A 27,594-nucleotide genomic window follows, 5' to 3' on the forward strand; every position below is an offset into this window, starting at 1 on the left:
CCTGGATGGAGCCCATTTCTGAGTCCTGCCCAGCTGTAGACTTCGCTTGCTAGTCTCCTGCCGCGCTGACCCAGAGGAGGGACTCTCTGTGTGGCTCTGCCATGCTCCAAACAAATTCTCAAAGCTATTTGTAAAATCACAAATCGGTCGTGTCCTCCTGAGCACGTAGTATCATCACATTTCTCAGTAACAAGTCTGGTGAACCTGGGCCTCCCGGTGTCTGAGGACTTTGGAGCGAGGATAACTAGATGCTCGCTGCTCTGTACGGCGATGTCTGTCTTGATCTACCTTCCCAAAAAGCAGGTATCAAAAAATTTAGGTCAGGGCGCCTGGGTGGCTCAGTGGGTTAAGCCGCTGCCTTCGGCTCAGGTCATGATCTCAGGGTCCTGGGATCGAGTCCCGCATCAGGCTCTCTACTCAGCAGGGAGCCTGCTTCCTCCTCTCTCTCTACCTGCCTCTTTGCCTACTTGTGATCTCTCTCTGTCAAATAAATAAATAAAATCTTAAAAAAAAAAAATCTAGGTCAACAGTACAGCCCCCAAGTTAGCCTCTAATTCAGCTGAATTGGACCAGTAAAGGAGCACTTGAGGACAGTAGGCACAGGCCTTTATCTTGGGGTGCCCGCTGACTCGGGGGGGGTGAGATGTGTTTTCGAGTGCACCAGGGAAAGATGCCAACGCAGGGATCTTGTGTTTTGAAAAGCAGCTGACCTACCTGTCAACGCCCAGTGTCATTGTACCTTACACCAGACAATTCTAAATTCTGGCCAGTCATATGTCCCACCCACCCCCCCACCAGGGAAGACCAGCTTCAGGTGGTCCCAGGTGTCCTTGGGCAGCCGTGCACAGGTGCGTGTGTGCGTGTGTGTGTGAGAGAGAGTAGTTATCATGGTGATGTCTCTCTTGTCCCAAGAGTCTGTGAAGCCAGGCGCTCCCTATGGAGGACGAAGGCCACTGAGCTGTTAGACCGAGGGATGGGCCTCGGTTGATGGAGCTGCGCCGTGGCGACCACCAGGCTACAGGGGGCCCGCCTCAGTCACGCCGCATTAGTTTCAATGGACATAACACCTGTCGTTAAAAAGACCAAATGGATGGTTTTAAGGCAGCAGTGGTACTGAGTTTCCCCAGTGTCTGTGCTTCTTAATAGAGATTAGACGTGAATATGGATTTACAGCCCATGAATAGGAAGCAGCACGCGACTGTATAAACGCACAGGGAGCTGGACAGCTCCCCCCTACCCCTTCCAGAAGCTTCCTCGTCCCGTGTGCACTTTGGTCTGACGGTCCACTTCTCCCTCCCTTTGCAGCTTCTACAGCAAGCCACCTCCTCCAGCAACCTGGGTGCGTTCAGTGGCATTCAGCAGATGGCTGGTAAGTCGTGACGCGTGTCTTTGCTTTGGACCGTGCTGTTGGCTGGACTTGGGTGGCTTCCGAGGGCTAAGAAGACAAGCAGGGAAGAAAGAGGGAACAGAGAGCAGGAGAGCCACGAGCAGCCCTGTGGGCCTTCGGACTCACGTGTTACCGTCAGAGTCCGGGGCTGGGGAGCTGCCCTCCACCTCAGACCTCTCCAGCCAGGGCGGGGAGGTGGGGGGCAAGGGGCTGCGAAGCCTGTCGTAACCTCCAGAGTTGTTTCCTATTTTGCTATTTTTGTTTTTTGATGGGATTGATTGCTGGGGAATTTCCAACAAGATTGCTTCTATCCAGGGCAGCCAGAATGATTGACGGGCTGCTGAAATTTTAATAAGAAGCAGTCAATAAATATTCTGACCTCCATAATGAGAGCCAAGATTGCAGGCCTATCTTTGATACAGTTTGCAGTCCCCTGGTAGCCGTAGACAATTAACAGGGTGCATTTCTTTTCTTTTTTTTTAAACTTTGGTACCCTCGGTTGACAGAACTGTGCACGAGAAGCTTTTATGCACAAGTATAATCTTTGTTCTTGAGAAAATCAAAGCGGGGCTGGATTTGAAAGCTGGCTCATGAAGGATTTCTTTGTAGAATGAGCTGCGTCAGTAGTAACCCAGGTGCGATGATTAGTGAAAAGTCACTCCTAAGGCGTCACCTTCTGGGCTCTGACCCTAACTTCCGCAGGGCTCGAGAAGGTGGCCCGCACTGTCTGTCAGAACACAGGTGCCGTCCACCTGCCCTGAGGGCCAGCGAGGGAGCACTTCCCTTATTTGGTTCCAGAAAGATGCGGGAAGTGAGGGGGCAGGAGAAGAACAGAATTTTGGCATGTTAGAATCAAGCGCCATTTGTTTTTAACAAAGGACACCCTGACTCAATGAAATGAAACCTTGAAGGTATAGAATAGAAGCCAGATTTTTTTTTTCCCTGTCACTGTGAAAACACCTTTTTTCTCATTTCTTTTTTTTTTTTTTTTCCTAAATAACTATTCTTGGTTTTGTTTGATTGTTTCACTTTGAATGTATCTGGAAGGACTTCCTCCTCACGTGTGCTCCGTGATCACCAGCCCAGCCCTCCCCCGTGGCCCCACAGACTAAGGGGAACCTGTTGTCTGACAGGATATGTTGGTCTACAGTTAAAAAAAAAAAAAATGCAGAATTATTCATTGGGCTTTAAATCTCATGACAATGCCAACGTGTTTTATTGTAATACTGCTCTCAGTTTACTAGGGGGAAAAACATGTTAAAATGGTAAGTAGTTCAGTCCTTCAGCAATATATTTATGAATACGGTTTTGGAGGCTTGCCTTGGATCTAAGGATCACAGCAAATGGTTAACGTTTAGTTCTGCAAAGGGAATTGGAGAGACAAAAGTGGAAAATACTCAGGGAGTGCTCTGTGTTTTCAAGGGAAAATCTCCAGATTATGGCTCTACAGGAAATACGAAGATTTGTCATATTTTCAACCAATACAACATTTATTTTCCCCTCTAATGGTATGGACCCACCCAGATCCGAAATTAGGATCTTTCCTTAGAGGAAGCCTCCGGCTCTCCCACTCCCAGTTAAATTATGCAGAGGTCACTGGGTCCTGAGGCGACAGCCGAGCGTGTCGTCCCCGGTGGACAGAGCGCCCTGCCGTTTTTCAGTGCCCTGGCTCCTCGGTCTCGCCAGCCACAGGTCAGGATGGTGGCATTTACATGCTCTGTGCGCTCATTTAAAAACTAAAGCTATCCAGGAGTCACCTTAGAAGGTCCATGGAGCAGATGGCTAATTTAAAGGCAGTCTGTAAGCACTCTGGGCCTTCCAGAATATCCCTTTCTTGAACCTTCAACATATAAAATTCAGCACACTAAGACTGCACAGGCTGTGAAATCACATGCTGAGTGGTCCATTATCTACCATCACCTTGAACACTCCGAGTATCAAGGATGTCAATGTCAGGGCTCCATCTGCTCGGTGATTTCCAGAAAGGTGGTTTCTTCATTCCTAGGGAAAATCCAGCTGCTTCCTCCTGAGTATTTGAAGCACGGTGGTTTGGACTATATATTCTATATATTTTCTGCCAATAAAATCAAGTTATAAGGCTTCCTGCTCTTTCGTCCTCTCCTGAAGTAGGACTTCGCTCCTGTCTTTGCCAGTCTTCCGGACCAGCATTACAAAGTGAAATGGTAACAGAAGTACCTCTCTGAAGGAGGTTTCCCTGGGACGCCCAGATGGCTTAGTCCATCGAGCATCTTGACCCTTGATTTCATCCCAGGTCATGATCTCGGGGTCGTGAGATCAAGCCCCTCGCTGGGCTCTGCACTCAGCACAGGATCTGCTTGAGATTCCCTTTTGTCCTCTGGCCCCGCCCCCTGCTGGCTCTCACACTCTTCCCTTCTCTCTCTCTCTTAAAATAAGTAAGTGAATCTTTAAAAAATAAAGGAGGCTTCCCTGATACCCCACGAAATATGGAAGGGGTACCCTAAAGCCCTTTCTTCTTTCCTCACCACCTTCCCCAAACGCTCCCAAGCCATTAGGCCCCAAGAGGCGCTCGGCCTGGCTCCGCTGAGAGGTGCTACTGACTATTTCCGAGTGGATGGCTGAATACATGTATAAATTGACAAACACAAATTGATATTTTGGATACATTCCCAGGGGAGCTTAAGTTAAACGCCCTATTTTTTCAATGGAGAAATTTGACCTTGGCCTTAGCTCCTGAGCGGAGAAAACATTACGTAAGCTAATGACAGCATCTTCACGGTTGGGTTGCCGAGGATTTGGCAACCGTGGGTTCACGATCAAACATGTGGCCAAGCACATGGCCCGCAGCGTCCGGTGAAAGCAATAGGAAGAAATCCAAGAGGCCGTTTACCCCAAATCTCACCCGAGGTTCAAATTCTTATTGAGGGCTTGAGATCAGGGCCCAGTTCGAATGGGAACCTACATGATTCAGACGCAGTTTTTATGTCTTACGGCATAAAACATACTCCACTTGTAAAGTTCGAACTTTAGTGATCTAGCTCGGAACACTACCACCAGAGAGAGAGAAACATCATTCCAGAAAGCAGCAATAATATTTTGTGAACAACTCTCAATATATAATAGCCTGTCCTTCGGGAAATTGAAGTTTATCACTAAAGTCTAAAAATGTCTCATTTGAATGAGCAAAACACTTTCTTTTTGAGCGGAAAATAAAGCCACAAAAGGAAAAACATTTTCGACAAGGCATGAAGTATTGGTCTCAATAAAACGGAATGAGGCATCGGCTAGTTTCCCCAAAGTGACTGACCATTTCCCTTTCAAACTGAAAAGAACTTCACATGTGTTTCATAATTTTATGGAAGGGAACCTTTACTGAATATGGAATTTAAGAGCAGAAACTAGATCAGGCTCAAATCTGTAGAAGCCAGATGCTTTCACCTGTACTGCCTGTGTGTCCTTAAACTTGACTGATTTTATTTTGCCGCTTAAAACCTCTAAGAAAAACTTGTCCGTTTCTCACCCAACTGTGATATTTGTCCCAGGAATTTCTGAAATCTCAGAAACTTGGGCTAAGAGTCTGGAGGTTTATTTTTTCTCCCTGAAGAAAGAATTAGGGAAAAGTGACTTTTCGGTCAATAATTTTTTTATAACCACTGTCCTCTCAAAAGAGCATCGCATTCAATAAGCAAGGGTCCTATTTCACAGTTTCGTTTTTAACAGCGCTCCTTGCAATTACCACAGTTTATCCTCACTGCATGCCAAGGACAAAACCTGCACTTCGTTACTCTGTTGCACTTGAAAAACTGAGGTGGGAAATGTTAGATAATAACTCGGTGAGACACGCTGGACAGACTGACGTCCAGAGTTCAAGGAAGCACAGGTGTCCTGCTTCAAGGGCGTGGGGGGGCCGCCGAGGATTAGAGGGTCATGAACACACTTGCCCATGTCACTGTGCTGGGACGCAGCAGGTCCAAATTTCCAGCACATCCGAGCCCCGAGCTCCGGACCACCCCAGACATGGTGCACCTGTTCTCAGCAGGTGCAGAGGTCTGTCCACAGACACACAGACTGCAGTGACCTTCTCCTGCACACGGTTTCACGGGCCAAATCACGAATCCAAGCCACAGATCAGTAATGCAGAGAGCTCTCCAGAACGCGGCAGAAAGAAGCAACAGTCCCAGGAAAGCTGCCTCCCTTCCTTCTGGAAGGCATCGCACGTGTGTTCAGAGCGGGCTGTTTGGTGTTGGGGCAGCTTTGTTTTGTTTTGTTTTTTCCCAGCATGTGGAGGTGTTATTAAAGAAATTAAAGATTTACAGAGCTCTGACGAAGAAGAGTTCATCTGTTGATTCACGGAGCTACGACCAAAAAGAATGTATCTGTTGATGGACGAGAGGAAAGGGCTGCACTTGGCGTCGTCCAAGATGGTGGCAGTGATTCTCTTCCAGAACATCCGGCCTGAGTTTTAAAAGTCACAGTGAGAGTTTACAGGGCACCGTTCTTTGCTTAAAACAACATACGCCCTCTTCCTACATGGGTGTGGGATCCTGCCTCTACAGAAGGCCGTCCTGGAATGTCTGTGACAAGAGGACAGGACGGGAGATGTTTCCAGAAGCTGGTGTCCATGTTCCGCGGCGCCTGGGTTGTGAGGGCTGGGCTCTGGATTCGAGAAAGCCTTCCTGGAGCAGAGCTTCCCACTCTCTCGCTGCAGACCCTTCCGCGAATGTGCTAATAGGCCTTATGAGAACATTCCATAACCACCCATCTGTCACTTTTTAACAGACCTGATTGGCAAGCACTTGTAACAACTGACATCTGTTCTCGCTTATTGATATGCAGATTTATGGTAATTGCTATGAACAATAAGACACAAAATTACCTAAGGTGAACATTAAATTAAATTTTCATGCCCTTCTCCTTATAAATAATTTTTTTAAATCTTAAATTTCAAGTAGGCATATTGCACATCTGTTCTGTACATCATTTCTTCGTCTGGAGAAGGATTTTTCTTTTCCCAAGTAATGAATGAAAAGTTGAATGCCTGCATTCCCCCTAATTTTTTTTTTTTTTAACCATCTTGGTCTTGGCACGCTGTGGGATTTCGTAAAATGTATTTAGATGTTTTGTATTTCTAGTCACCCAGATTGTCGCCCCTGGCTTGCGTGGGGCCCCTCGGAGCAGAGGGCTCAGTGAGGTGGAAAGCTCTTGCTCTGCCGGGGAGACAGCTGATCCCGGGTGCAGCGGGCTCTTCGGGTGCCCCTTGGGGATCACCAAGTGGCCCCGCAGAGAGGGTGACCGGAGGGCCGGTGATCTAGAAGAGAGCTGAGAGAGGAAGGAACAGAGTGGCTCACACACCCCAGAGACAAGAAAACGGCAGGGAAGAACCAAAACGGGGCCGCAGAGAGCGCCAGGCGGCCTGCAGCCGGGGCCACCAGTGTTGGCTGGGCCCGGAGGGGGCCGGAGCCCAGGGAGGACCGCGCAAGAGCGTGTGGTCAGAGAGCCAGAGCGCCCCGGACAGCCTGGGGTGGTGGAAGCAGGAGAGGGTCGAGGCACAGAGCTCCGGGGGCTGCTTTCCCTACTCAGGGCAGATGCCTTTTCTGGAAGCAGCGTGGGCCCCCCAGGCCCTCAGTAGGACCGACGGCGTGTGTGATGTCCGCCCGGGCTGGGGGAGCCGGGGAAGGGGCAGGAAGAACCTAACATCCACCACCTGGCTTGTGTGCTGTTGGCAGGGAAGGGTCCAGATGCCTTGGCCTGGGGACACCTTAGGGGGTGTGCCAGCCGCATTTGGAAGGCCCCCAGCCCCCAGAGGAGGCTGTCTTCCTGGAGGGACCCACGAGAGGACGAGCCTTGGGCCTCCGTGGGACCGGACAGAAGGCCATGTACCGGGGAGCGGAGCCTCGCTGCCCCGCGGCCAGGCCACAGCAAGCCCCGCAGAGGGGCCTGACCCGCCGCCTTAGGCCCCTGCCTGGGTCCCACCTCAGCCCGGGAGCTCGGGGAGAGCCTCTGGCTCCTTGGGCTTCCTTGCTCAGCCTTTGTGCATCGGTTTTTGTCTGGAGCGGGCGCTACAGCCGTTTCTGGCCTCGGGTTCCCTCCTCGGCACAGTCTGTTCGGGTCCCCATTGCCCCCCGGGTCCGGCCGCCCCAGCCGGGCCTCGGGCCTCCGGGTGGGTGGGAGTCGCCAGCTCCCGGGCACCCCCCCCGCCCCCCCGTACAGCCGAGGGACACAGCCCTGCGCTCCGGGCTCACGGGAAAGCGGTCCGGGCCCATGTGGGCCGCGGGGAATCGGGAACGGGAGAAGGGGGACACTGGGGGGTCGGTGACGGGCAGGAGGGAAGTCACAGCCCAAAACGAACGCGGCGGTTCGGCGATGTGGGGAAGGAGGCGCAGGCGGTTCCTGGTCCCCTCCAGGCGCCGCGCCCGCCTGGGACCCTGCGCCCCGGCCTGGCTTCTGGGACCCGAGCCTGGAGTCGAGCAGGGAGCGCGGAGAAGGCCGCTGGTCAGCTCCGGGGCGTCCCGCAGGCCCAGCCGCACCCCTGCAGCACCCCCGTGTGCGCCCCTGCCCCTGCCCCCGCGCCCCGGGCGTCTGCTTGGGAACCCCCGTGTCCCACCATCCCTCCCTCCTCCGCCCCTTCGCCCGGAATGTTCCGGGAGCAGAGCTGAGAGACGAGCGTGGATCACAAGCGCCCTGAGGAGGCGGTGGCGGCGGGGCAGAGGGAACCAGCGGGACCCAAGGCGCACAGGGAGGCCTTCGTGGCAGGGACGGCCCGGCCCCTGTGAGGGGCGCCACCTCCGCAGGGTGGTCCTCCCCGGGGCTCTGTGTCCTCGGCGGGTGCCTTGGTCCCCGGGCCGGTTGGGAGCGCCGCTGGTGCCGGGGGCGAGGGCGCGTGTGAGGCGGGAGGAGCCCGCCCGGCCCGCGCTGTCTTCCCGGCGCCACTGTCCTCCCTGCGCCGGCAGCGCCTCCGGGACACAGTGGCTCTTGTCGCCGGGGAGAGCCCCGCGGCCCAGGCCCTGCCACACAGGACAGGTGGAGGAAGAGAGGCCTCTGCGTCGTCAAGGAAAGCAGGGACGGGGAGGATCCGGCCTGGGAACCGCTCCTCCTCCAGAAAGTGGGCGAGGAAGCTGCCACCGCTCCACCTACCGCCTCGAGCCCACGGAGCCCGCACTTCTCGGTGGGGACGGGGCTGTGGCCCTCCCAGCGTCAGCACGCGGGACCCCGAAAGGACTAGAATGGGAGGAGTGGCGTGATCCTTTGCGGGGGGGGGGGGGGGGCTGCCTCCGTCAGCTGCCCAGTGCTGTCCCGGGTTCCTCCCGTCCCGTCAAAGACCAGAGAGAAGGAGCTGCTGAGTCTGGGGCCTTCTTCCAGCAGCAGATGAAGTGGGACTCCGCTCGGGGCCCTGGCTGCTCCTTGCTTTCTGGGGGGCACACGTCGTCTGGTCTTCGCTCGGTCCCTAGTCCGGCGGTGGGGGGCTGGCCTCGGGGCCTCGGTACCCGCTGAACGGTGGGACAGATGTGTCGGGGGCTGGGCGGGGAGAGAGTTGGGAAGATAGGTAGAGAGATGACGGAGTGAATGGACAGATGGACGGATGGAAGGTGGGTGGACGGACAGACGGATGAGCCGCAGGGATGCGGGCTCCTCCTGCTCGCTGCATCTCCCCCTCGAATCCTCCTTTTTCCCCAGGCCCCTCAGATGCTGGCCCTCCTGCTGACCTGTCCTTCCCACTGTCCCTCTCTGTGGCTTCCTTGGGCCCATGTTTTTGCTTTCCTTGCGGTGTGATTGTTGAGCACAGTCGGCCCCCCACCCGCTGTGGTGCCCCAGAGCCGAGGTCCCTCTGCCTGGCCTGCTGGGTGGAGGCAGGGGAAGGTGGACTAGGACAGCAGAGTCCCCTGAGTGGTGACACGTGGGAAGAAGGGTCGAGGGGACCCTGAAGGTGACACGCCCCGAGTGTGAGCAGAAGAGGACAGTGGAATGGAAAACTGGAGTATTGTCAGCAGGGCCCCAGCCATGCCAGTGGTGAGATAAGGAAGATGCATTGTTCTAATAAATATTTGGAGACTGGATTAGTGACCGTTGTGGAAAACAGTCCATAGGGAAAGCCGTGCTAAATACTGAAGGACAAACAGCGGAGAAAACCACAGCTTGTGTGGGTCTGCGGGTGGTCCTCTTTGTTGTGGTTCATGGGAATTTCATGTTGGATGCCCCTGTCCATTCGTCCTGCGCGGATTCACCCATCGCCTGCTGCGCCTACAGCTGCGAGTGTGTGTCTGTCTGCACAGGCGGACAGACAAACCTTAGCCCTCAGGGAGCTCGGTATCTAGTTACGGGGGTGAAAGGTACACACCCATAAGCTCAAGGTCAGATGTGGCGAATGCCACAAGTCAGAAACAGCGAGACCAGTGACTTAGAGCACACACGGAAGGGGTGTTGAATGCAGACTCGGTCTTCAGAGGGAGGCTGTGCGGGGTGGTAGGAGCACTGCCCGGGTTCAGGGGCCCACAGCCAGCTCTCTGCTGTCAGGCCTCAGCCCAGGACCTGAGTCTCTGAGCCAAAGCGTGGGCTAAGTTCTTTGGAGTTCTGGAATCCCCTTTGCGGGCCACAGCCCGCATCAGGGGCGGGTCAGGGGAGCGGTCTTGGAGGCCAGAGGAGCTCCGTGGGACCGGAACCAGGAGACAGGCTCTGCTTACCATCAACTCGTGCCAGGCGGGTCCCGTGGGTTTTCTTCGCCAGCACAGCCAAGTGTCGGGAATATAGTCTGGTTATGGGGTTTGTGCCATTAAAGCATCAGAAGTACCCTTAGCCACAAGAGGGCCAAGAGGGGACTGATGGGTCAGAAGGAACATCCCGCACTGCCCCCAGCATCACTCAGGGCCCGGGCCCGTCAGCCCACGCAGGTGTGAAGTGCACTCGAGCCCCTGGTGGCCGCTGAGCCCCTCACTGCGTCCAGGTGGGTCCGTGCCGAGGCCGGGTCTGTGCCTCCCCCATTTGCCTCAAGTACCCCCAGAAAAATAAGACCACGCTTCCTCAAATCCCACGTCTTCATAAGGATGACCCTGTCTGACCCTGGATCAGAGGGAAGGGGAGTGAGCTCTGGTGCCAGTTGCACTGACCGGAGGAGACAGGGTTGCTGGGAGGCTGCCCTGCGCTCGCAGAAGTTAGCAGGATTCCACAACTGCCCGTGTCCGGCGTCTGCGCGTCCCCAGCCCCTAAGTGGATTTTGAAATCAGGTGCTTGGCTCTCTCCTAAGCCAAGGCGGCCGGATGTCTCCGGGAAGAAGACAGGGTGATGTTTTGAACAACATGAAGAGCCATTTTGCGGCAAAGACATCAGGAAGTCTTTTCTGAGTAGGACTTGTGACTGGGGCAGCCAGGCTGGGGGAGCAGGATAAGCGAGCCCCGCGGCCGTGCTCTGAGCCATGCTTACGCAGAGGGCTCCACACTGTGGCTGGGGGCTTACACAGGAATGTTGCTAGAATATTCCATCACCACTCACTCCACCACCACCCCCAACATAGAAGGAAGCTGCGATCTGGCCAGTCTCTCTAAACCAGATTAAATTTGCGCAGTCGGCATGTATTAAGTACCTGGATTTGAGACATGAGAAGAAGGTAAAATTAAGCGGATTACTTAAAACTAGCATCTTTCTGTGTAAAATCCCTCTGTGTGGGGAGAGAACCATTGTTGCCTGCTTCTTGAATGTGCTTTAGTGGGAAGTGAATCATGAACAAAGACTGAATGTTCGGAGACCCTTGGGGTGAGAAACAGAGGTGGGGAGGTGATGCGGGCATGACCCCCAAGGCCTTTCCAAGGTCAGGCAGCCTCCCTGTGACACCCCCAGATCTCAGCTGACCCCACCCTCGTGTTCCTGCAAAGTTTTACTTCTCTCTGCTGCTCTTTGCTTCATTTTTCAGTAGCTAGAGATCCGTTCTGGTTAAACACGGTCCTTCTCTGAAACCCAAAAATGCAAATACAAGCACTTCGCAAATAAAAATAGGACGGGCATTGCCGTTTTTATTCCTTCATTTTCTTATTCATAATGTTTTGTGAGTTCCTACCATGGTCACATTTGAGTTCACATTAACAGTGAGTGTGGAGCGAGGGCATCGGTGGCGGTTGTGACAGTGAGAGTCGTAAGGGCAGTGTTGGCGCTGGGCCCATCACGGTGTTGGGCGATCTGCGTTCTTCGTCTCATTTAATCTGCGCGCTGTCCTTGGCCGTGAGGAGCCGAGAACAGTCCCAGTCACTGAGCAGGAAGCGCAGAGAGGAGCCAATTCTTCCGAGTCCCCCAAGCTGGTAAAGTGGCAGAGCCAGGAAGCCCATTCAGGTTCCGTCCGAGCAGGAGGAGCGTTTGACTTTGATGTCCCCAGTGGACTAACCGGGCGGCCCGTCCTGCAGCCACCGGGCCCCCGACTCACGGTTTCCTGACAGGGGGTGGCCTGTGCACACACACGATCTCTTCCTGTCCTTCCCAGTGATGTCTGCGGCCCTGGGAGGCAGCGGTTGGGGACCGGTCCTGGGCGAGGACAGGCAGCAGGGCGCACAGGCGGTGGCTCCGCTGGGAAGCGTGGTGGCGCCCTGTCACCAAGGCAGCTGGGCAGAGCGGGCCATCACAGCGCCTGCTGCCCGGGGCCCCTGCTCCTGTCGCTGCCCCCGCGTTTGGAGCCGGGCCAAGCAGGCCTCTTGCTAAAGTGGCGTCTCTCTTCCCCCCGCAGGCATGAATGCTCTGCAGTTACAGAACCTGGCAACGCTGGCGGCGGCGGCGGCCGCAGCCCAGACCTCAGCCACCACCACCAATGCAAACCCTCTGTCCACCACGAGCAGCGCCCTGGGAGCCCTCACCAGTCCCGGTAAGGGGGTGCCCTCCCTCTGGGGACACGGGGCGGGGAGTGGGGGGACTGTGTCTGGAGGGGGCGCCCCGGCCTTCAGGGGTACGGGGCTGCTGGCTCGCTGTAAGGTTTCTTAAAGACTCGGGGTGTGAAGGCCAGTGCGTGAGGTTTTCCAGGGCATAGGAGGGAGTGTTCTGGAAGGGTCTCTCCACCACCTTGCTGGGGGCATCTCCCGCTCACTCCGGCCAGCGCCACTCCATCCGGCGCCTTGAGGAAGGGCCTCCCTCTCCCCGTCTTGTTTGCTCGGCCATCTTTGTTGTGCTCCTTAGCACTTCCAGAACATTCTGTTGCATCTCAGAATCCCACGTTGTTCCGGCGTTCTGTTTCACAGCGACGGGGTCCTGCCCCCCGCTCGTTTGCTTTTACAACACCCGCTCTGGGGAGGACCGGCCTGGGATGCCCCATCGCCTTCTGGGCGAGGCAGTTGAAAGTCTTTCTCCTCAAAGTGTTGTCACCTTATTCAAAAGCAGATGCCATTTTTCTTTTCATCTGAGCCAGATGTAACGTGGTTGCCTGGATACCATGATTTGTGTCTTAAAAACTGTCTTGCTGGCTTTCCTTCGTCTGGAGTCTTCTAGGCCTTGACAGATAAGCTCCGGCGCACACCTCAGGCGTGGAGGCCGAGGCCCAACACGGGCCCCGCGGAGCCCATGGGCCCTGTGCTGGCTCTGCCGCAGCATTGCCGGGAGCTGGAGGAGCCCCCGGGGGCGAGCACGGGGCTGGCCTTCAGGAGAACCAAAAATTCGAGCTGCACCCGGCAGGCCGGCTTGCTTAAGGTTTCTGGCCGCAGGAAGCAGCGGGGCTGCCCAGGGAGCCCGCGCCCCCCAAGGAACCACAGCCCGTGGCCTAGTGATGAAACACTGGGTGTTGCACGCATTTCCCCACTGCAGGGACACATTCGGGGACACGTAGGCGAGGCCCCGGGGACTCGTCCTCACATCCTGTCCTGTCCCAGCCACAGCACTGAGGAGTGTTGACTTTGTTCTGTAAAATGTCTTCCAAAACGTGCCATCACTCTCCGCGGGCCTCGTCTGGAGCAGTTGATGGTCTTTCCAAAAAATCAACTTTCACCCCATTTCTTTGTTTTTTTTACCTCCAGCAAATCAAGTCACAACTCTACTGCGCAGTACATAGACTTGTTACTTAAGTAAATTCTCCAGTGACTGTGTTTAAGAAACAGACTTCTTCAGGGCGCCTGGGTGGCTCAGTAGGTTCAGTGTCTGCTTTCAGCTCTGATCATGGCCCTGGGGTCCTGGGATGGAGCCCCGCGCCCTCGGGCCCCCTGCTGAGTGGGGAGCCTGCTTCTGCCTCTCCGTCTGCTGCTCCCCCTGCTTCTGCTTTCTCACTATCTTTCTCTGTCAAATAAAATCTAAAAAAAAGGAAAGAAAAGAAATAGACATCTTTGGCGTAAACTCCCATTTATAAAAATAGTCGTGACTTTTCTTAAAAGCAAGCTAAACATTTTGACCTCGCTAATTTGCCTCTTTTATAATTCAGATTGAAAAGCATTTTCTTAAATGAGGATGTTTCTCTCGCCTATGAGGACTATGGAACGACTACATTGAAAGAGCACCAAGTGTCATATACCAGAAGCGGATATCTTTAACTCTGTTTTACTTGGAGAGAGAAAAAAAAAAAAAAAAACTAAAAGTCATTTATAATCTGTTTGCTCTTTATTTGCTTATATAAAAATGAAGAGGATTAGGTGTTTAAAAAGAGAAAACCATGTCAGCTGTATTTGGCAAAAGGAAGTGATTATAATTTTTCCACCCCTGGTCTTCATCTTCTCTTCCTTTTATCAAGAGCAACCACAGAAACTGACCACATCGTTGGCAATAAGGCAGAGAAAAAAAGAAAACTTGTCCTTAAATGGCAGGGGGGCCGTGTAGCCCCCAGTTAGAACCTCCAGCCCTTAAAAACTTTAACTTGGAGATGTTCAGTGCTGTAGTGACATGAAAATTGTTCTGCCATTCCAGAGACAGGCCATTAGCATAAGAGGACATTTTGGCTAATGGTTTGTGGCCTATCGTTTGCTTGTGAGAGTTCATTTGACTTTATTAAAATATGCTCTCCCATTGTGATATTTGGGCTGGAACGTGCTTGGGCTCTGGGGAATCAGAACCAATATTTGAACATTTCGTTCTTTAAAAGAAGACGTGTCCGTTTAAGAAGGCAAGTGCAGAGAGACTGCGAGCTGGTCGGGGTAGACCGTGGAGTTGGTAGGTAACCGCTCCGAGGGGCTGTCTGATGCCAGGCCCTGGCCCGGGTGCAGGGGGGCGGGGGGACCACAGCAGACGTGCTCCCTGCTCTCGGGTAGGTCCCACTTGGTGAGGGGATCTCAGACGATAAGCAGTTCAGTGCGCCCCATGTGCGCCAGGCCACGCGGCGCTGAGGCCAGCCTGGACAGACCGTGGCGGAGAGTGAAGGAAGCTGGAGGAGGCCACCTGGTTAGCTAGGGAAGGGACATTCAGGCATAGACAGAGCACGCCGGAAGCTGGGAGGGAACTGGGGCCATCGCTCCCCAGCAGGGGAGCTGTGGCACCCGGAGCAGAGAGGAGGGGGGCCGCCACGTCCCTGGACCCAGCGCTTTCCATCCAGTAGGGTCACCAGCTCGAAGACATTGGAACCTTCTTCCAGCGGTGGGGGACTCAGACAGCTGAGGAAGATGGCCTGTGTGTTTCAGGAACTTTAAGCACATGTGACCATTTTCAGGTTTTTCCTGAGCTCTTAATGAAAGGGAAAATGTGTCCTGAGATCTGTTTTCCTTCTCCCCATAGCAGAGCGTCTTACCTTTGCTCTCAAAGACGCATTCTGCCCTTCCAGAAATTCTGCTGCGGTACCACTGAAAGTGGTTTTTCTCCTCTCTGTTGAGCAATGCTTTGCATAATAGCTGAAAGTATTTCATTAGAATCCTGAAGTGTAGCAGCAGCCCCGATTTTAAATCTACATTTCAATTATTTTTCTTAAGCGTAACTAAAAAAAAATCTGGCATTTAAGTGAAAGTAAATGATTTGTCTAATTTCCATCAGGGACTTTTTCAAAGTCACAGAAAATGTGGTTGGTAGAATTCATGACCGTCCACTTCATCAGAACTATTACCTACAATCTAAAAGGGGTGTGACGTAATTCCCAAGGCCAATGCCATTATTTATTTTTAAATAATAAAAAACAGGACCTGCCGACATTATACCCCTAGCAGTCCAGTCCATCAGTGAAAGGCACAGAGGCGCCATCGCATGGCTCCCACACGGGCCCTGGCTTTACCCTGCTTTCAGAGATGTCCCCTGTACCTCACACAAGTCCATCTTGAAAGGAAAGGGACAAGTCAATCCCCCAAACTATTAATTTTTTTTAATAATTGTAAATTTATCATTTCAATTTTGCATACCCAGGCATAGTCTCCCTACAGCATTATTATAAATGATTTTAAACAGTCTCTGCTTTAAAACATGAAAGATTAAGCTTTAATTTTTGTTAAAAAAAAAAAATCCCCTTAGGCAATAAATAGGTTCCTTTGTCTCATGGCCTTGAAATAAAAATTAAAATAGTTTAAATTGCCCATGGTTAGAATAAGTGTTTCATGCAATTATCAGATGGTAGTGAATAAAATTAGAAATTAAATCATGAAAGAATAAAAACCAGGTAAATGCATATTACGCCTTTTATGGGTTCCTCACGGGTCTTTCAAAGCCTAATTTAATCGTGTTTCTTGTCTTTTATTTTGATATGATAATTTCTCCTTTGTTTACTTCATTCTCTTAATTAATTCTTGGGTCATTTCCTCTCCAAATTTTGAACCTGTTTTGGAGGAGTGTGTCTCTGTGTTGGTATAAAGAAGAAATTGTCTACAAGGTGTGCAGTGAGGGCTTAAAGATGATGCTGGTCTTTCTCCTGCTCCTGGGCTTGTTTTTGCCTGGGGCTTTTGACAGCTCGGGAGGGGGCATTATTATCGCCACACAGGCACGTGTCTTTGGCATTTTCTGTCTCAAACATAATATTGCATTCATGTACCCCGTTATTCCACTGACCGTCTTCTGTTTTGTTTTTAACATATTTTAAAATTCTCCAAATGCTTCCATAAGTGCGCTCGATCAGGCACACAGTTCAGGATAGGAGATAATTTCTTATGAAATTATTAAGTATATAAAGCCTTTTAAATGTAGGGGAGGATGTTTCCCGTTCCCACCGTTGGCTTTTCAAATAGTTCCCCCTTTAAATCCAAGGCACTATCTCTTCCTCCAATCTTCAGAAGGTCACCTGCCTCCTAGAAGGCTGTGACCAACACAGTCCTGAGCAAACAGCCCCAAGGAGGGGTTCTTAGAGCTCACGGAGCCTGGAGTTGTTTCCCTGGGATCCTCACTGCCCGGGATCCTCAGGTCAGAAGGACCGGTGGGTGGTTATCCTCAGGGTCACCCCAGAGGCTGTGTGACCAGAGGCACTTGTGTATCTTTAGGAGTGCCCTGCGGGTGTCCGTGTCCCCTGAAGAGGTGTGATGGGGCCCAACCCCCCTCCCCCAGCCGTCACACGCCGGGGCCGGGAGCATCCGGTGGACTGTGATGGGGCCAGGAGACGGGCAGACACGCAGTGGGTGCTGGGCGAGGCCATCTCCGCCGAGGCCGCTCCAGTGACCCCACCAACCCCGGGAAGCCTGAGAGTCAATCCCCCGCCCCCCCCCCCGCCCCCACGACCCGGCCCACCGCACCTTTCCCGGCCTCTTGCAGACTGGCCTCCAGGCTGGATGTGCGTCTCATCTGCCTGCAGCCAGGCGGTTCTGGTTCCTTTTCTGGAACATCCTTTTTCCCGGTCGACCCGCCCCGGGATGAAGCTCCGGTCATCCCTTTGTGCTGTCGCAGCAGCCGCCACATCCGCTCTGGCCCTCATCCGTCTTGCCCATGTTGGCAAAACAAAACAGATCTGTCGCTTCCCACGTGCTCCGGCGCAGCATGGAGGGAAGCAGCCCGCTTGGCGCGGCGCTTGGGGTGCTCCCTGGCCTTCCGCAATGCCACAGCTCTCCTCCAGCTAAACCAGGCCGTTCGTCCTCCCCAAACACATGGTGGGCCTTGATGCCTTATTCTCGGCTGGATGTGCCTTCTGTTTCCTCCTATGAGAATCCCGGACATCGCTGATTTGTGGTGGCCTCAGTGCTTGGAAAGTTTAAGGGTATAGCTGTCAATATGGTGTTCTTAAGGCACATCCTAAAAAGTATAGTTTACACTAAATTAAGCTGCAGGAAAGGAATGTTTTCTAGTAATTGATTAAAAATGGCTTTATTAATACTCAAATACTTTTTTTAAAAAGATTTTATTTATTCTATTTGACAGAGAGAGATCACAAGTAGGCAGAGAGGCAGGCAGAGACAGAGGGGGGAGCAGGCTCCCCGCTGAGCAGAGAGCCCGATGCGGGGCTCGATCCCAGGACCCTGAGATCATGACCCGAGCCAAAGGCAGCGGCTTAATCCACTGAGCCACCCAGGTGCCCCAATACTCAAATACTTTTAAGAGTCATTGCAAATGCCCCCTCTGCCATGAAGCCCTCCAGGAGGAAGTAAGTGCTTCCACGTTTCATTTCGTGGATAAATATTTAGCTGGTTCTAACCCTGAGCTCCCTTAGATTTTCCTTATGGGTGGAGAAGGAAGGGGAGGCTGCAGTGTCAGGCAAGGAAGAGGCTTCTAGAAAAACCATCTACCCCTCGGGGCCACCCCGGTATTCTTCTCTTACGGTACTGAACACTCCATGGAGCGTTTCTGTAGGTTGGCTGTTTGGGCACATGCGCCGTCTCTCACTGTCCAGACAGGAAGTTCTTACAAAGTAGGAAGGGATTATTTACTTGTAACTCCCCTGCTCTGGGGACCCTCAGATGGGTCACCTGCATCACGCAGCAGGTGACGATGTCGTGAGGCAGGTGTTGTAAAGCGTATGTTTGGCCTAGTACAGCGGGCCCATCTCTAAGCAGGAAGCTGGCTCTGCCACGGTGACGGGTGACAGGGTTCCCACACCCACCTTCCACCCAGGACCCGAGGCTTCCAGAATCCCAAAACAGCCACTCCCTCCCAACAAACACTCCGGCCTGACAGGTTCCTGAAGACCCAACCCGACCAATCTCCATTAGTACAAAATTACGTAAGACATTTTCTTATTCTCATCATTTTACAAAGATCACCTTTTGAAATATTCTGATGTCGCGGTAGAAGCAGGAGAGGCTCCCATCAAAGAAAGGCATTTCATTTTGTCGCGAACCATCTGCTCGAGTGCGGGCTTTTAAGAGCATGTCCTCAGCGCCCTGAAGTACGTGCGCCTCACTGGGCCACCGTCGCCCTCCAGGCACCAGCGCTGCTCAGCGACAAGAGCCCCGCCAGCTGTCCAGGACGCTCCTGCTTACACGGCCCCCAGCCTTGACCTGCATCTCGGACCCTCCCATTTTCCTCCAGACGCTCATCTGTTTTCACTGCTTGTTACCAAAGAAAAGTCTCAAAACAGTCGGTTTTCCCCATCATCAGCTACACTTTTTAAGTGTTTTAGTCAGAAAGGTGGTTAAAATTGGCTATTTATTTGTGGGGTTGAATCTAATAGCTTTCCACCCTATTGCTACCAAAAGAGAACGGACAGTCCCATTCTTTGCTCACATCCTGCAACCCTCAACGTTTTTTTTATCTAGGAAGGTTTCTGTGTGTTAACTTGTTCCTGACATTACGGGATTCACTTTATTTTCATTGACGCTAATGGAGTCAAATGTGATGTAAAAGCTCCGTAATGACATGTCACCATAGTAACGGTAATTTTCTGGATATATTTTTTCATCCATTCTACACACATTTGCTGAACGTCTCCTGTGCACCTGGGACTGTTCTAGGCATTTGAGACCCATCACCGTGGACGAGGGGGAGTAGCCCCTGACCTGTGGCAGACTGCCGTCTCTGGACAGTTCCTGAACTGCTTTAAGGCTTCATAAAGCTGTGCCTGAGGGGTAGAGACCCCCACTTCTCTGCAGAGCTCGGACTTACGCAAGCCAAGTTCACCTGTGCCCTGAGCCCTGCTTGTCCCGTCTTCCCCAGTGGGGGGAGGTGGACAGGTCCTGCGTGCGTGCCTAGGGCTGTCTCCCCCTACCACTCCATGCTTTGCTCCTGCCTCATTTTGGGTACACTTGCTAATATATTCAGATACTGGCTCTCATTCTTTGTATGTTCGCTTGGAGTGGCTCTGGAACCTGTGCTGAGCCCAGGATTAGTGATTCATCATAGATTGTGTTCTGCACAGTCTCCTATATTGTGCGGTAGACCCACGTCCAATCCGGTGGTGATGTGTGTACAGGCTCAGAGGTATATTTTCTGTACGACACTGTGAGATCCTTTTCCCACTAAACTACCTATGTTGTGTCTGATATAGGCATATTATTACTGCTAGCACTGGCAAAAAGCATGTATTAATGGCTTAATTGTATTTTATATCAGTGGGAAAAGTAACCAACTTTTGCAAACAAAAGTTGCCAGTCACAGCTTCCCAGGGGTTTATGATCTAAGGTCCATGTTTTAAGACTTGAAAGCAACAAAGTAAGAACATTTAGGTCACAGATGGTTTGATCCCATGAGCCGCTATAAACTAGATGCAGTGGTCACATGCAAAAAAAAAAAAAAGCAAAATGCACCACGCAGACCAGTCTAGCTGAAAAGCAGGAAGTCAGATAAGGTGCAAGGGATCAGTAACAGGAGAGATTCTGTCTTGAGGAGGTGGGGAAATTTTAATAGAACAGCTGACATTTGAGCCCAGATTTTAAGCCTAAGTAGACTAGGCGTGAAATGGACTAGTTGTGAAATGGAATTGTTCACTTTTACTGAAACATTGAGGGTAATACATACGTCGAATGCACACCATCACTTTTTTTAAAAGACAACATTAAAGTATCTTATGGGAAAGATTATTTCATTATTTTGAGATGATATAAAATTCCCCTGTTGACAACAGGAAACTAGGTTAAAACTAGAAGAAGATCCAGGGATATTTTTCTCTGAACTTTTCGCCTTTGGAAAAAATGAGTCTTCCCACCCTTCTGAAAATGCTAGAATGCAAATGCAGGGAGTAGACCCGTGCCCGCCTTCTTTCTGCTCTGGGGCTCTGCTGAACAAGTGGGCAGTGAACTTCCCACAGTACCGCACACTGGACTTGAAATTGTAGAAGCAACACGCCGTACTTACCAGAGATACGATGGCACAGTTGGCTTCGAGAACATGGTTCAAGGGAATCATGACAGGGCAGGATGTCCTCGGAGTGGCCGCCACCCAGTCAAGCGCGGACATTCACGAGGGCAGCAGCCCGCGGCCCACGCCTTCCCACTCGAGGACTCTGCTGGCTGAACACGTGGCCCCTGCAACCTCGGCCCCTTCTCCAAAGGAAGATCTGCCCCTTAGGAATGAGTGTTTTGTCCCTCTGGGCCCTGCTCCCGAGCCTCCCAGAACTGGACTCCAGCAGGTTGTCGGTGACCTGCCAACACGCATCTGCCTGCCCCAGGGGCTCGTCTCCGGCACCTTCTCTCCCACGGGCAGAGCGGGTCCCATCGGCACATTCTCCCGTTACGAGGAGTCTTGAGGGTCATCGTGCATGATCTTGAGACACCCACGAGAGGCCGCAGGGTTAAACGATTTGCCGAAGGGACACGGGCCATGAGCAGCAGAGGTGATGACAGTATGTCCGGCCACGCTGCCAGACATGCAAAATCAGGAACTCTCGGAGACGTGAAGCTGCAGTTCTGGACTTTTCCACTCACATGTTCTCACCCTTGTGAGAAAATCAATAATTCCTTCTATTCATGTTCACGACCATCTGTAAAAGCAAACCCCTGGGGCCATCTGAGGGGATGCGTGTGCTTGTGTTTCGGTAAATCACTCAGCAGAATATCGCTGGAAAGGAAAACCGGTCCAGTTTTCTCTTGGATCCGGTCTTGTTAGATCCGTATCTGCTGAGTTTCTATGAACAGACTTTTTCAAACTGGAGGCCCCAAATGACATATTCCAAAAGTGTCTGTCTTCATGGGACTGGGGAGGTCCCCAGGTTTGCTGACAGCTGATGAAGTCAGTGTCTCTCTTCGGAGTATCAGCTCGTCAGAGCTCCAACAAGCACTTGGAAAGAGAAGTTCAAGGAAGACGTGGCCTCCTTCCGTTTCTGGACCACGTTGGCACCCTCTGCTGTGTCTCCTGCCCTTGAATAAGGCCCTAGAGGTCCGTCAGGGTCCAGGGTCCAGGGTCCTGGTTCTAGAGAACCAGGGGGACCGGCCTGGCCCGGTGTCGCATCGTCCGCTGTCCTTGGAAGGCGAACCAGGCGGGGAGCAGATGTTTATGGGACCGAGGATATGCCGGCTGCAGACCGTCGAGTGCTGACACCAGAACCCTTTGCATCCATCCCACATTCTGATACAAACAGCCTCCTCGTCCCCTCCCTCTCCCCCACCCCCCCCAAAACCTTATAGGGGAGAAATGCAAATAAGAGGTGTGGTTCCTGCGCAGTCATCAGCCCCCTGGGAGAAGGGGCACCTGGGCATTTTGTTCATGCCCCAGGGCTGGGATTAGCCAATAACCATAGCACTCCTGTCCTGGCCTAATTATCCTGCCTCACTGGCGACAGCGTCTAAGCCTGTTCGAGGCAGAAGGGCGACCGAGGGCTCCGATGTCCTCAGTACGTTTGGTCGGGACAGGCAGTTTGCCGTTTGGACATATTTTATTTTCTAAACCACAAAGCCTCTGTGCTTCCGCCGTTCGATTGTTGGTGCAAAATTTTAACAAATGAGCTGAATACAGATTCTCGCCGTCCACTCTTAATGCTGTTTCGCTGGAGCTCAGAGCAAAATCTTCGCTCTCCGGGGCAAGGGGGAGACTGGTTAACATGGGGAAACTGACGCCCCGGGTTCCTAGGAGGCGCTCATTTGTGGGGTCGATGGGAGCTAGACACAGTCTACGGACAAGAGGGGGCCACGTTCGGGTAGGAGGTAGGTGGTAAACAGGCACATGGTAAGTGGGAGACTCCTAAGCCCCTCGTGGCCATCTCTCTACTTGCCCTCTGGGTCTGGAATCTATAAAAGGACAGAGGAACAGCCACATTCCCCGCAGGCAGCCGCCACCCCGGGGCTCCAGATCCTCATCCTACCTTCTACACAGAAGGAGAAGGAGCCAGTGTTTACCGTGTGTCTGCGATCTGGCTCAAGGGGAGGGGCGGGTTCTCCAGGCTGGTCTCGGCACTGGGCCCCGTGCCCACCCCCCGGCACCGAGGAGGCCCACGGGAGTGCCGGTGTGGCAAATGAGAGCGGGCGTCTGGTTCCTTCTATGACAGAGTTCCGTCGGAGGATGGAAGGGTAGTTCTGCCTGTCTCGGTGACAAGGCAGCAACTGGCTTTGTCCATGCTGTTTTTCAAAATAGCCACACCCTCTGCGGCCTGTGAGCAACAAGGGACAGTGAGAGGAGAGTCTTGGCTCAGCCGCAGCTCAGCTGTGGCCGTGCGGCCCTCCGTGAGACAGAGTGGAAGGCGGACCAGGATCCCCGTGGCTGCTCTCATCGGGGTCTCCCGCTGGCCTCGTGCTCAGAGAAACTGGACACGGCCTTCCATGTACCTGCCTCAGCATTCTGTACTATTTTCTTTTATTCATTCAGCAAATCTCTGGTGCCCGTTACGTGTCCGTTACTCTTGCGGGCGCTCGGAAATGGGACCCATAACTCAGTTGTCTTACGGAATTTTTTTACTCCTGGTTTCCTGCCTCCTGGCATCTGTTCCGTTCTTATCACAAGCCAAACCTTCCCTCCCCCAGACCCCTTCACCTTCTCAGGCCCCAGATGCCTCGCACCCAGCCTGACGGAAGCAGGTGCCACCGCGCTGGGACGCCTCCGAGGCTGGGGGCTCTCATGCTTCCCGGAGCAGGACCCCCCCCCTGGAGGGCGTGTTAAATCCGGTCCCGCACCCGGAGATTCTGGCTCAGGGCATCTGAAGGAGCCCCCAGGTGACTGTGGGGCAGGAGGTCGTACAGTGTAGTTTTTTAAGAAGTGAGTTTTCTCCGTTCACACGGTTACCAGCCCTCAGAGGGCAGTGCGGCCCCCGCCTCCCGCAGACAGGGAGATGCGCCAAGCTTCTCTGGGCCCTGGGCCCCAGCTCAGAGGGTTTCCACCCCCAAAGTCTGGTCTTTCTCTCGTCGTTTTCTCTGTGATGGAGTCACAGAGATCCGCGCAGGATCTGCACAAACCCCGGACACAGGACCACCTGGCAGCCTTTGCTTTCCTAACTCCACAGACGGGGGGGAGGGGGGGGGGGCAGGGGGGGGGGGCACACGTCTGTGGCCACTTGCCCCTGCAGAGTGGCCTCCTTTGGGCTGCACCCCCCTCCTGGAGGCCTGCGAGCTGTGAGCCTCGTTTTGGACTCCTGAGCTACAGGGAACACCTTCCCGACGTCCACACCCCACCCCGGCTCTCCGCTTCATCCTCTCTCTGGGCTCCGTTCTGCCTTCGCATCAGCGGGGTCTCAGCTTGCCTGGCCGGCCGCCCGCCCTCCTCCTCGCTCTCAGAATGGCGCACACGGCCGGAGATGCCCGACGGATGAGGCCAACCACCCAGGCGGCGGGGTCTCTGGGCACCGCACACTTGCTTTCTTCTCGACAGGGAGGGACTGGCTCAGCATGAACCTGAGGACAGGATGGCCAGCTCCGCATCCCTCCGGGACACATCATCTGCGGTGTGGATCGGTCACGTCCCGTGCATTAGACACCAGTGCCACCACCTCATCTGACTTCCTGAGGATCCTCTGTCACTTCTTGGCGTGGGGGGGGGGGGGGGCTCACCTTATCCCCACGTTGAGGATCATCCTGAACCTCAGCGAAGTGGGAGGACTGCCCAAGGTCTTACAGGTTAGGGAGGGGCCCGAGCCCCAAAACCAACCAAATGACGGCGGTGAGCTCACTGCTTCTCTAAGTCAGTCTCAGCCGCAGCCTGACAGACGCAAGATGCAACACAGGAGTTTCCGTCTGCGTCGCGTACTGTGAACTTTCCAGGGCCAGGCAGCTGGGTGAAATCGCGACCCCGGCCTGCAGCCGCGTGTCAGCTTCCGCCAGTGACTGCCTCGCTGGAGAGCCGGGAACGGTTCCGGGAGCCACCGCAGGCGCGTGCGGGAACAAAGGGAAGCCTCTGTCGTGCGAGCCGTCACCATGGCTCGCTCTATTACTGCTGGAGCTGACACAGAGCATGTGTTCATTTTCTGTCGCTGCTATGACAGATCGCCACAGACTGAGTGGCCTGAAGCGACGCAGGCCTCTTATCTCACGCCTCCACAGGGCAGAAGGTCAGCGCGCTCACCGGGTGGGCACCAGGGTATCACCAGCGTATGGTCCTTTCTGGAAGGTCTAGGGAAGAATCCGTTTCTCTGCTTTTCCGGCTTCTGGAGGCTACAGACTTTTCCTCAACAAACAGCTCCTTTCTTCCTTCATCTCCACAGCAAGTCCTTCTCATGCTGCCGTCTCTCGCACTTTCGAATCCCTCTTCCACTGGCAGGAACGCAGGCAGGTAATCCAGGACCATCTCCTCACCTCCAGGTCTGCCCAAGAGCAGCCTGGAATCCCTCTTGGTCATGTCCCCTGACATAGTCACAGGTGCCTAGAATTAGGACACAGACATCTTTGGGGGGGGAACCATAGAGCACAGGGTGGTAATTCTGGTCTCTCTCCAGACATAGCTCTGGGACCCAAATAAACTTAACTGGCCTCCCAGTGATGTAGAAATTAGAACGAACAGGAAGAGGAGAGAGAAGAGGAAGGCCTTCGTCAGGCACCTGCTGATGTCCTGTGTTCTCATTCAGTGGTCCTGTGGAGGTCAGGTCCTTTCCAACGTCTCCAGCTGCGTTAGGCACCCTGCCTCCCGTTGGGGAGGTCAAGGCTGGTGGGGACTGGAAGGGTAGAGTCCCCTTTATCCATACAGCAGAGAGAGGGGGAGTTCTTCCTGGAAAGAGAAGTGGGGTGCAGGGTGGGGGCTTCCTGTCTCTGCCTTCCACGTCTGGGGTCTCTGTTGTGTGTCTGCTTTTAAAGCACATCATTGAGATCGGTTGTGAGGAATTTGAGGTTTTTTGCTCAAAGTGGGTACTCTGTTGGAGTTCAGCAGGTCCTCAGCGGCGGCCAGCGACGCAGGGAAGATATCTTTTCCAGCTGAGACCTGCTCAGGGTGAATTTTCAGATTCTGCCCAAAGCCGAGGGCACATGGCATCTTCTCATGGGGGCAAGTTAGGGAGTTCCCGTGTCTTACTGTCCTGCTTGATCCCTCCCCCAGCCCTGGGCGCGCCCAGCCTTCCTCCAGGCCTGGCCGCAGCCGCGGGGAGTCGCCTGGCCTCCCTGTATCCGTGGTCCCAGGCTTGAGTAATAGCAACCAGACCTGGAGCCTGCCGCTGTGCCTGCTGTCGGTGCTGTCGGTGACCAGGCGGCCTCCTGGATTTCCAGCCCCCCTCCCCGCCGTGTCCCCCACCCCCGCGCACGTGTCTGTGTGTCGGTCTGTCCACAAAGTCCGCTCTCCAGCTTGCCGTTCGTCGTCGTAATTGGGAATTCGCCACACCAAGCCGAGTGTGGCCTCCCCCACCTCCTCCTCCAGCCCGTCTTAGAGGTGGGGGAGGGGCAGGTCACCCACAAGACACGGGGCGAGCCCATTCTGCGGCGGGCTCCTTGCCCCCGACCCCCGCCACCACGGGAAGCTCCAGCGAGAAGCGGTGCCGGCGCGGCTGCCCGCTGCTGCTCGGCGCCCGCTGCTGCTCGGCGCCCGCTGCTGCTCGGCGCCCGCTGCTGCTCGGCGCCGTGGGCGGGCGCAAGCAGACGGGCCCGCGGCCGCCGAAGCACACGCGGCCTCCGCCCCCCGTCGGGAGGAAGGACAGGGTGACCCTGTGGCCGTCCAGGCGTCGGGAACCGAAGCCGAGTGGACAGGAAAGAAGCTCGCCTCCCTTCTCGTCGTGGTAGAGGTTCCCATGGCAGGTGCGTCCCCTCCGCTGCTCCGCACCCCGCAGGCGACGATGGTCCGGTCCGGTATGGTTCCAGGCACCGCGCGCAGCCGGTTCTGTACGACCCGTGACCCGGTCCTCCCGGCCTTCTCGGTCGGGCGTGGCATCTGGTTTTGTCTTTTCTGCTTACGAATGACGCAGACGCCGGGGCAGATGAGGAAGCCGCCTGCACCGCGCGCCCGCGGGCTCAGCTCCGGGCCGGCTGCCTCGGGGTTTCTGTCGGTACAAGGGGGTGAGGAGATGCGGTTTCCTCCGAGCGCAAGCCTCGCCTCGCAGCAGCCGCGGCCCGGCTGGCAGCGTCCCCCGGTCCCGCTCAGGGACACCCGCGCTGAGCGACCTGCGGGCCCCTGCTGCCGGCCCGGCGGGGGTGCAAGGGGGCCGCCCGGGGGCTGCGGAGGGACTAGAGACCGAGGAGGCCTGTGCGACGGACAGCGCTGAAGGCCTTGTCCCGCGTCTCGTGTCCCCGGACCCCCCAGCCGCGCAGGGACGGCCGCCCGCCCGAGTCTTTCGGGATGGCGGGGGCGTCCCTCGCTGCGCTCTCCCTGCGGCCGACCGTGAGCTCGGGCACCGCCGGCCATCCGTGGTGGGAGCCGCCGCTGAGCCTGGTCCGTTCTGGCAGGAGCGGCCTGTGCTTCCCGCGGGAGAGCGAGAACCTTCGGATGCAGGCACTCCGCTGCCCTGGCTGCCCCTCGGGGTGCCGTCGCCCCGTCTGCTTCGCGCCCGCTTCCCGCGCCGCAGGAGCGCCCCCGCGCCCCGCCGCTCCTGCACCATCTCTTGGATCCGAATGCGGAGTCCCAGGGCGTGGGCAAAACACACAACAGAGCTCCGACAAGGGTTTCTGGCCGTCCGCACACGCTGGCGCTGCAGGTCTCTTACGGGCTCTGTCTCCCGGTCTTCACGGAGGGGGTCCGGTCCCGCGCGCGAGCAGCTGACCCGGCCTCGTCCCCGCTCGGGCTGCGGGAAGCCTCGGTCTCGCGCCAGCTCGGCCGGTCGGGCCCGGGGCGCCGTGCGCGCGGCCTGCATCCTCACATCCGTACTTCCAGCCTGTTGGCGTCTTGGACTCCGAAGTGTGTCTGCGGCGGTACACGGTACCGGCAGATCCGGGTCTGACAGCCGCGGCTTCCGATCCGTCCGGTTCGCCACACCGAGTACCCGTCTCAGGCCGCCCGTGAGTGTGACATTTCCAGCGGGTCTCTAGTTGCTTGGTTTTTGTTGCTCCTTTATGGCTTGATTTTGCATCAAATGAATATTTTCTAGTATAACCTTTGAACTTCTTCAGTGACCTTGCTCCCTATTTTTAAAGTGTGTTTTCCTCGTGGCTGCTCCCCGACTTTCCGCGTGTCCTGCCGTCTTACTG

The 27,594-nt window shown here is 54.6% G+C and overlaps 1 protein-coding gene across 16 annotated transcripts in view; it reads left to right on the forward strand.

Moving 5' to 3' along the window:
- The window catches only part of CELF2 (CUGBP Elav-like family member 2), a 507,218-nt gene that overhangs the window by 454,649 nt on the left and 24,975 nt on the right, over positions 1 to 27,594 (forward strand). For all 16 annotated transcript variants that reach the window (XM_059404082.1, XM_059404086.1, XM_059404079.1 and 13 more), the window contains 2 exons: positions 1,306 to 1,369; positions 12,069 to 12,203. In XM_059404082.1, the coding sequence (XP_059260065.1) occupies positions 1,306 to 1,369; positions 12,069 to 12,203 (199 nt within the window). The remainder of the gene's footprint in view (positions 1 to 1,305; positions 1,370 to 12,068; positions 12,204 to 27,594) is intronic.

This window comes from Mustela nigripes, chromosome 6 (genome assembly GCF_022355385.1).
Source record: "Mustela nigripes isolate SB6536 chromosome 6, MUSNIG.SB6536, whole genome shotgun sequence".
Taxonomy (NCBI): domain Eukaryota; kingdom Metazoa; phylum Chordata; class Mammalia; order Carnivora; family Mustelidae; genus Mustela; species Mustela nigripes.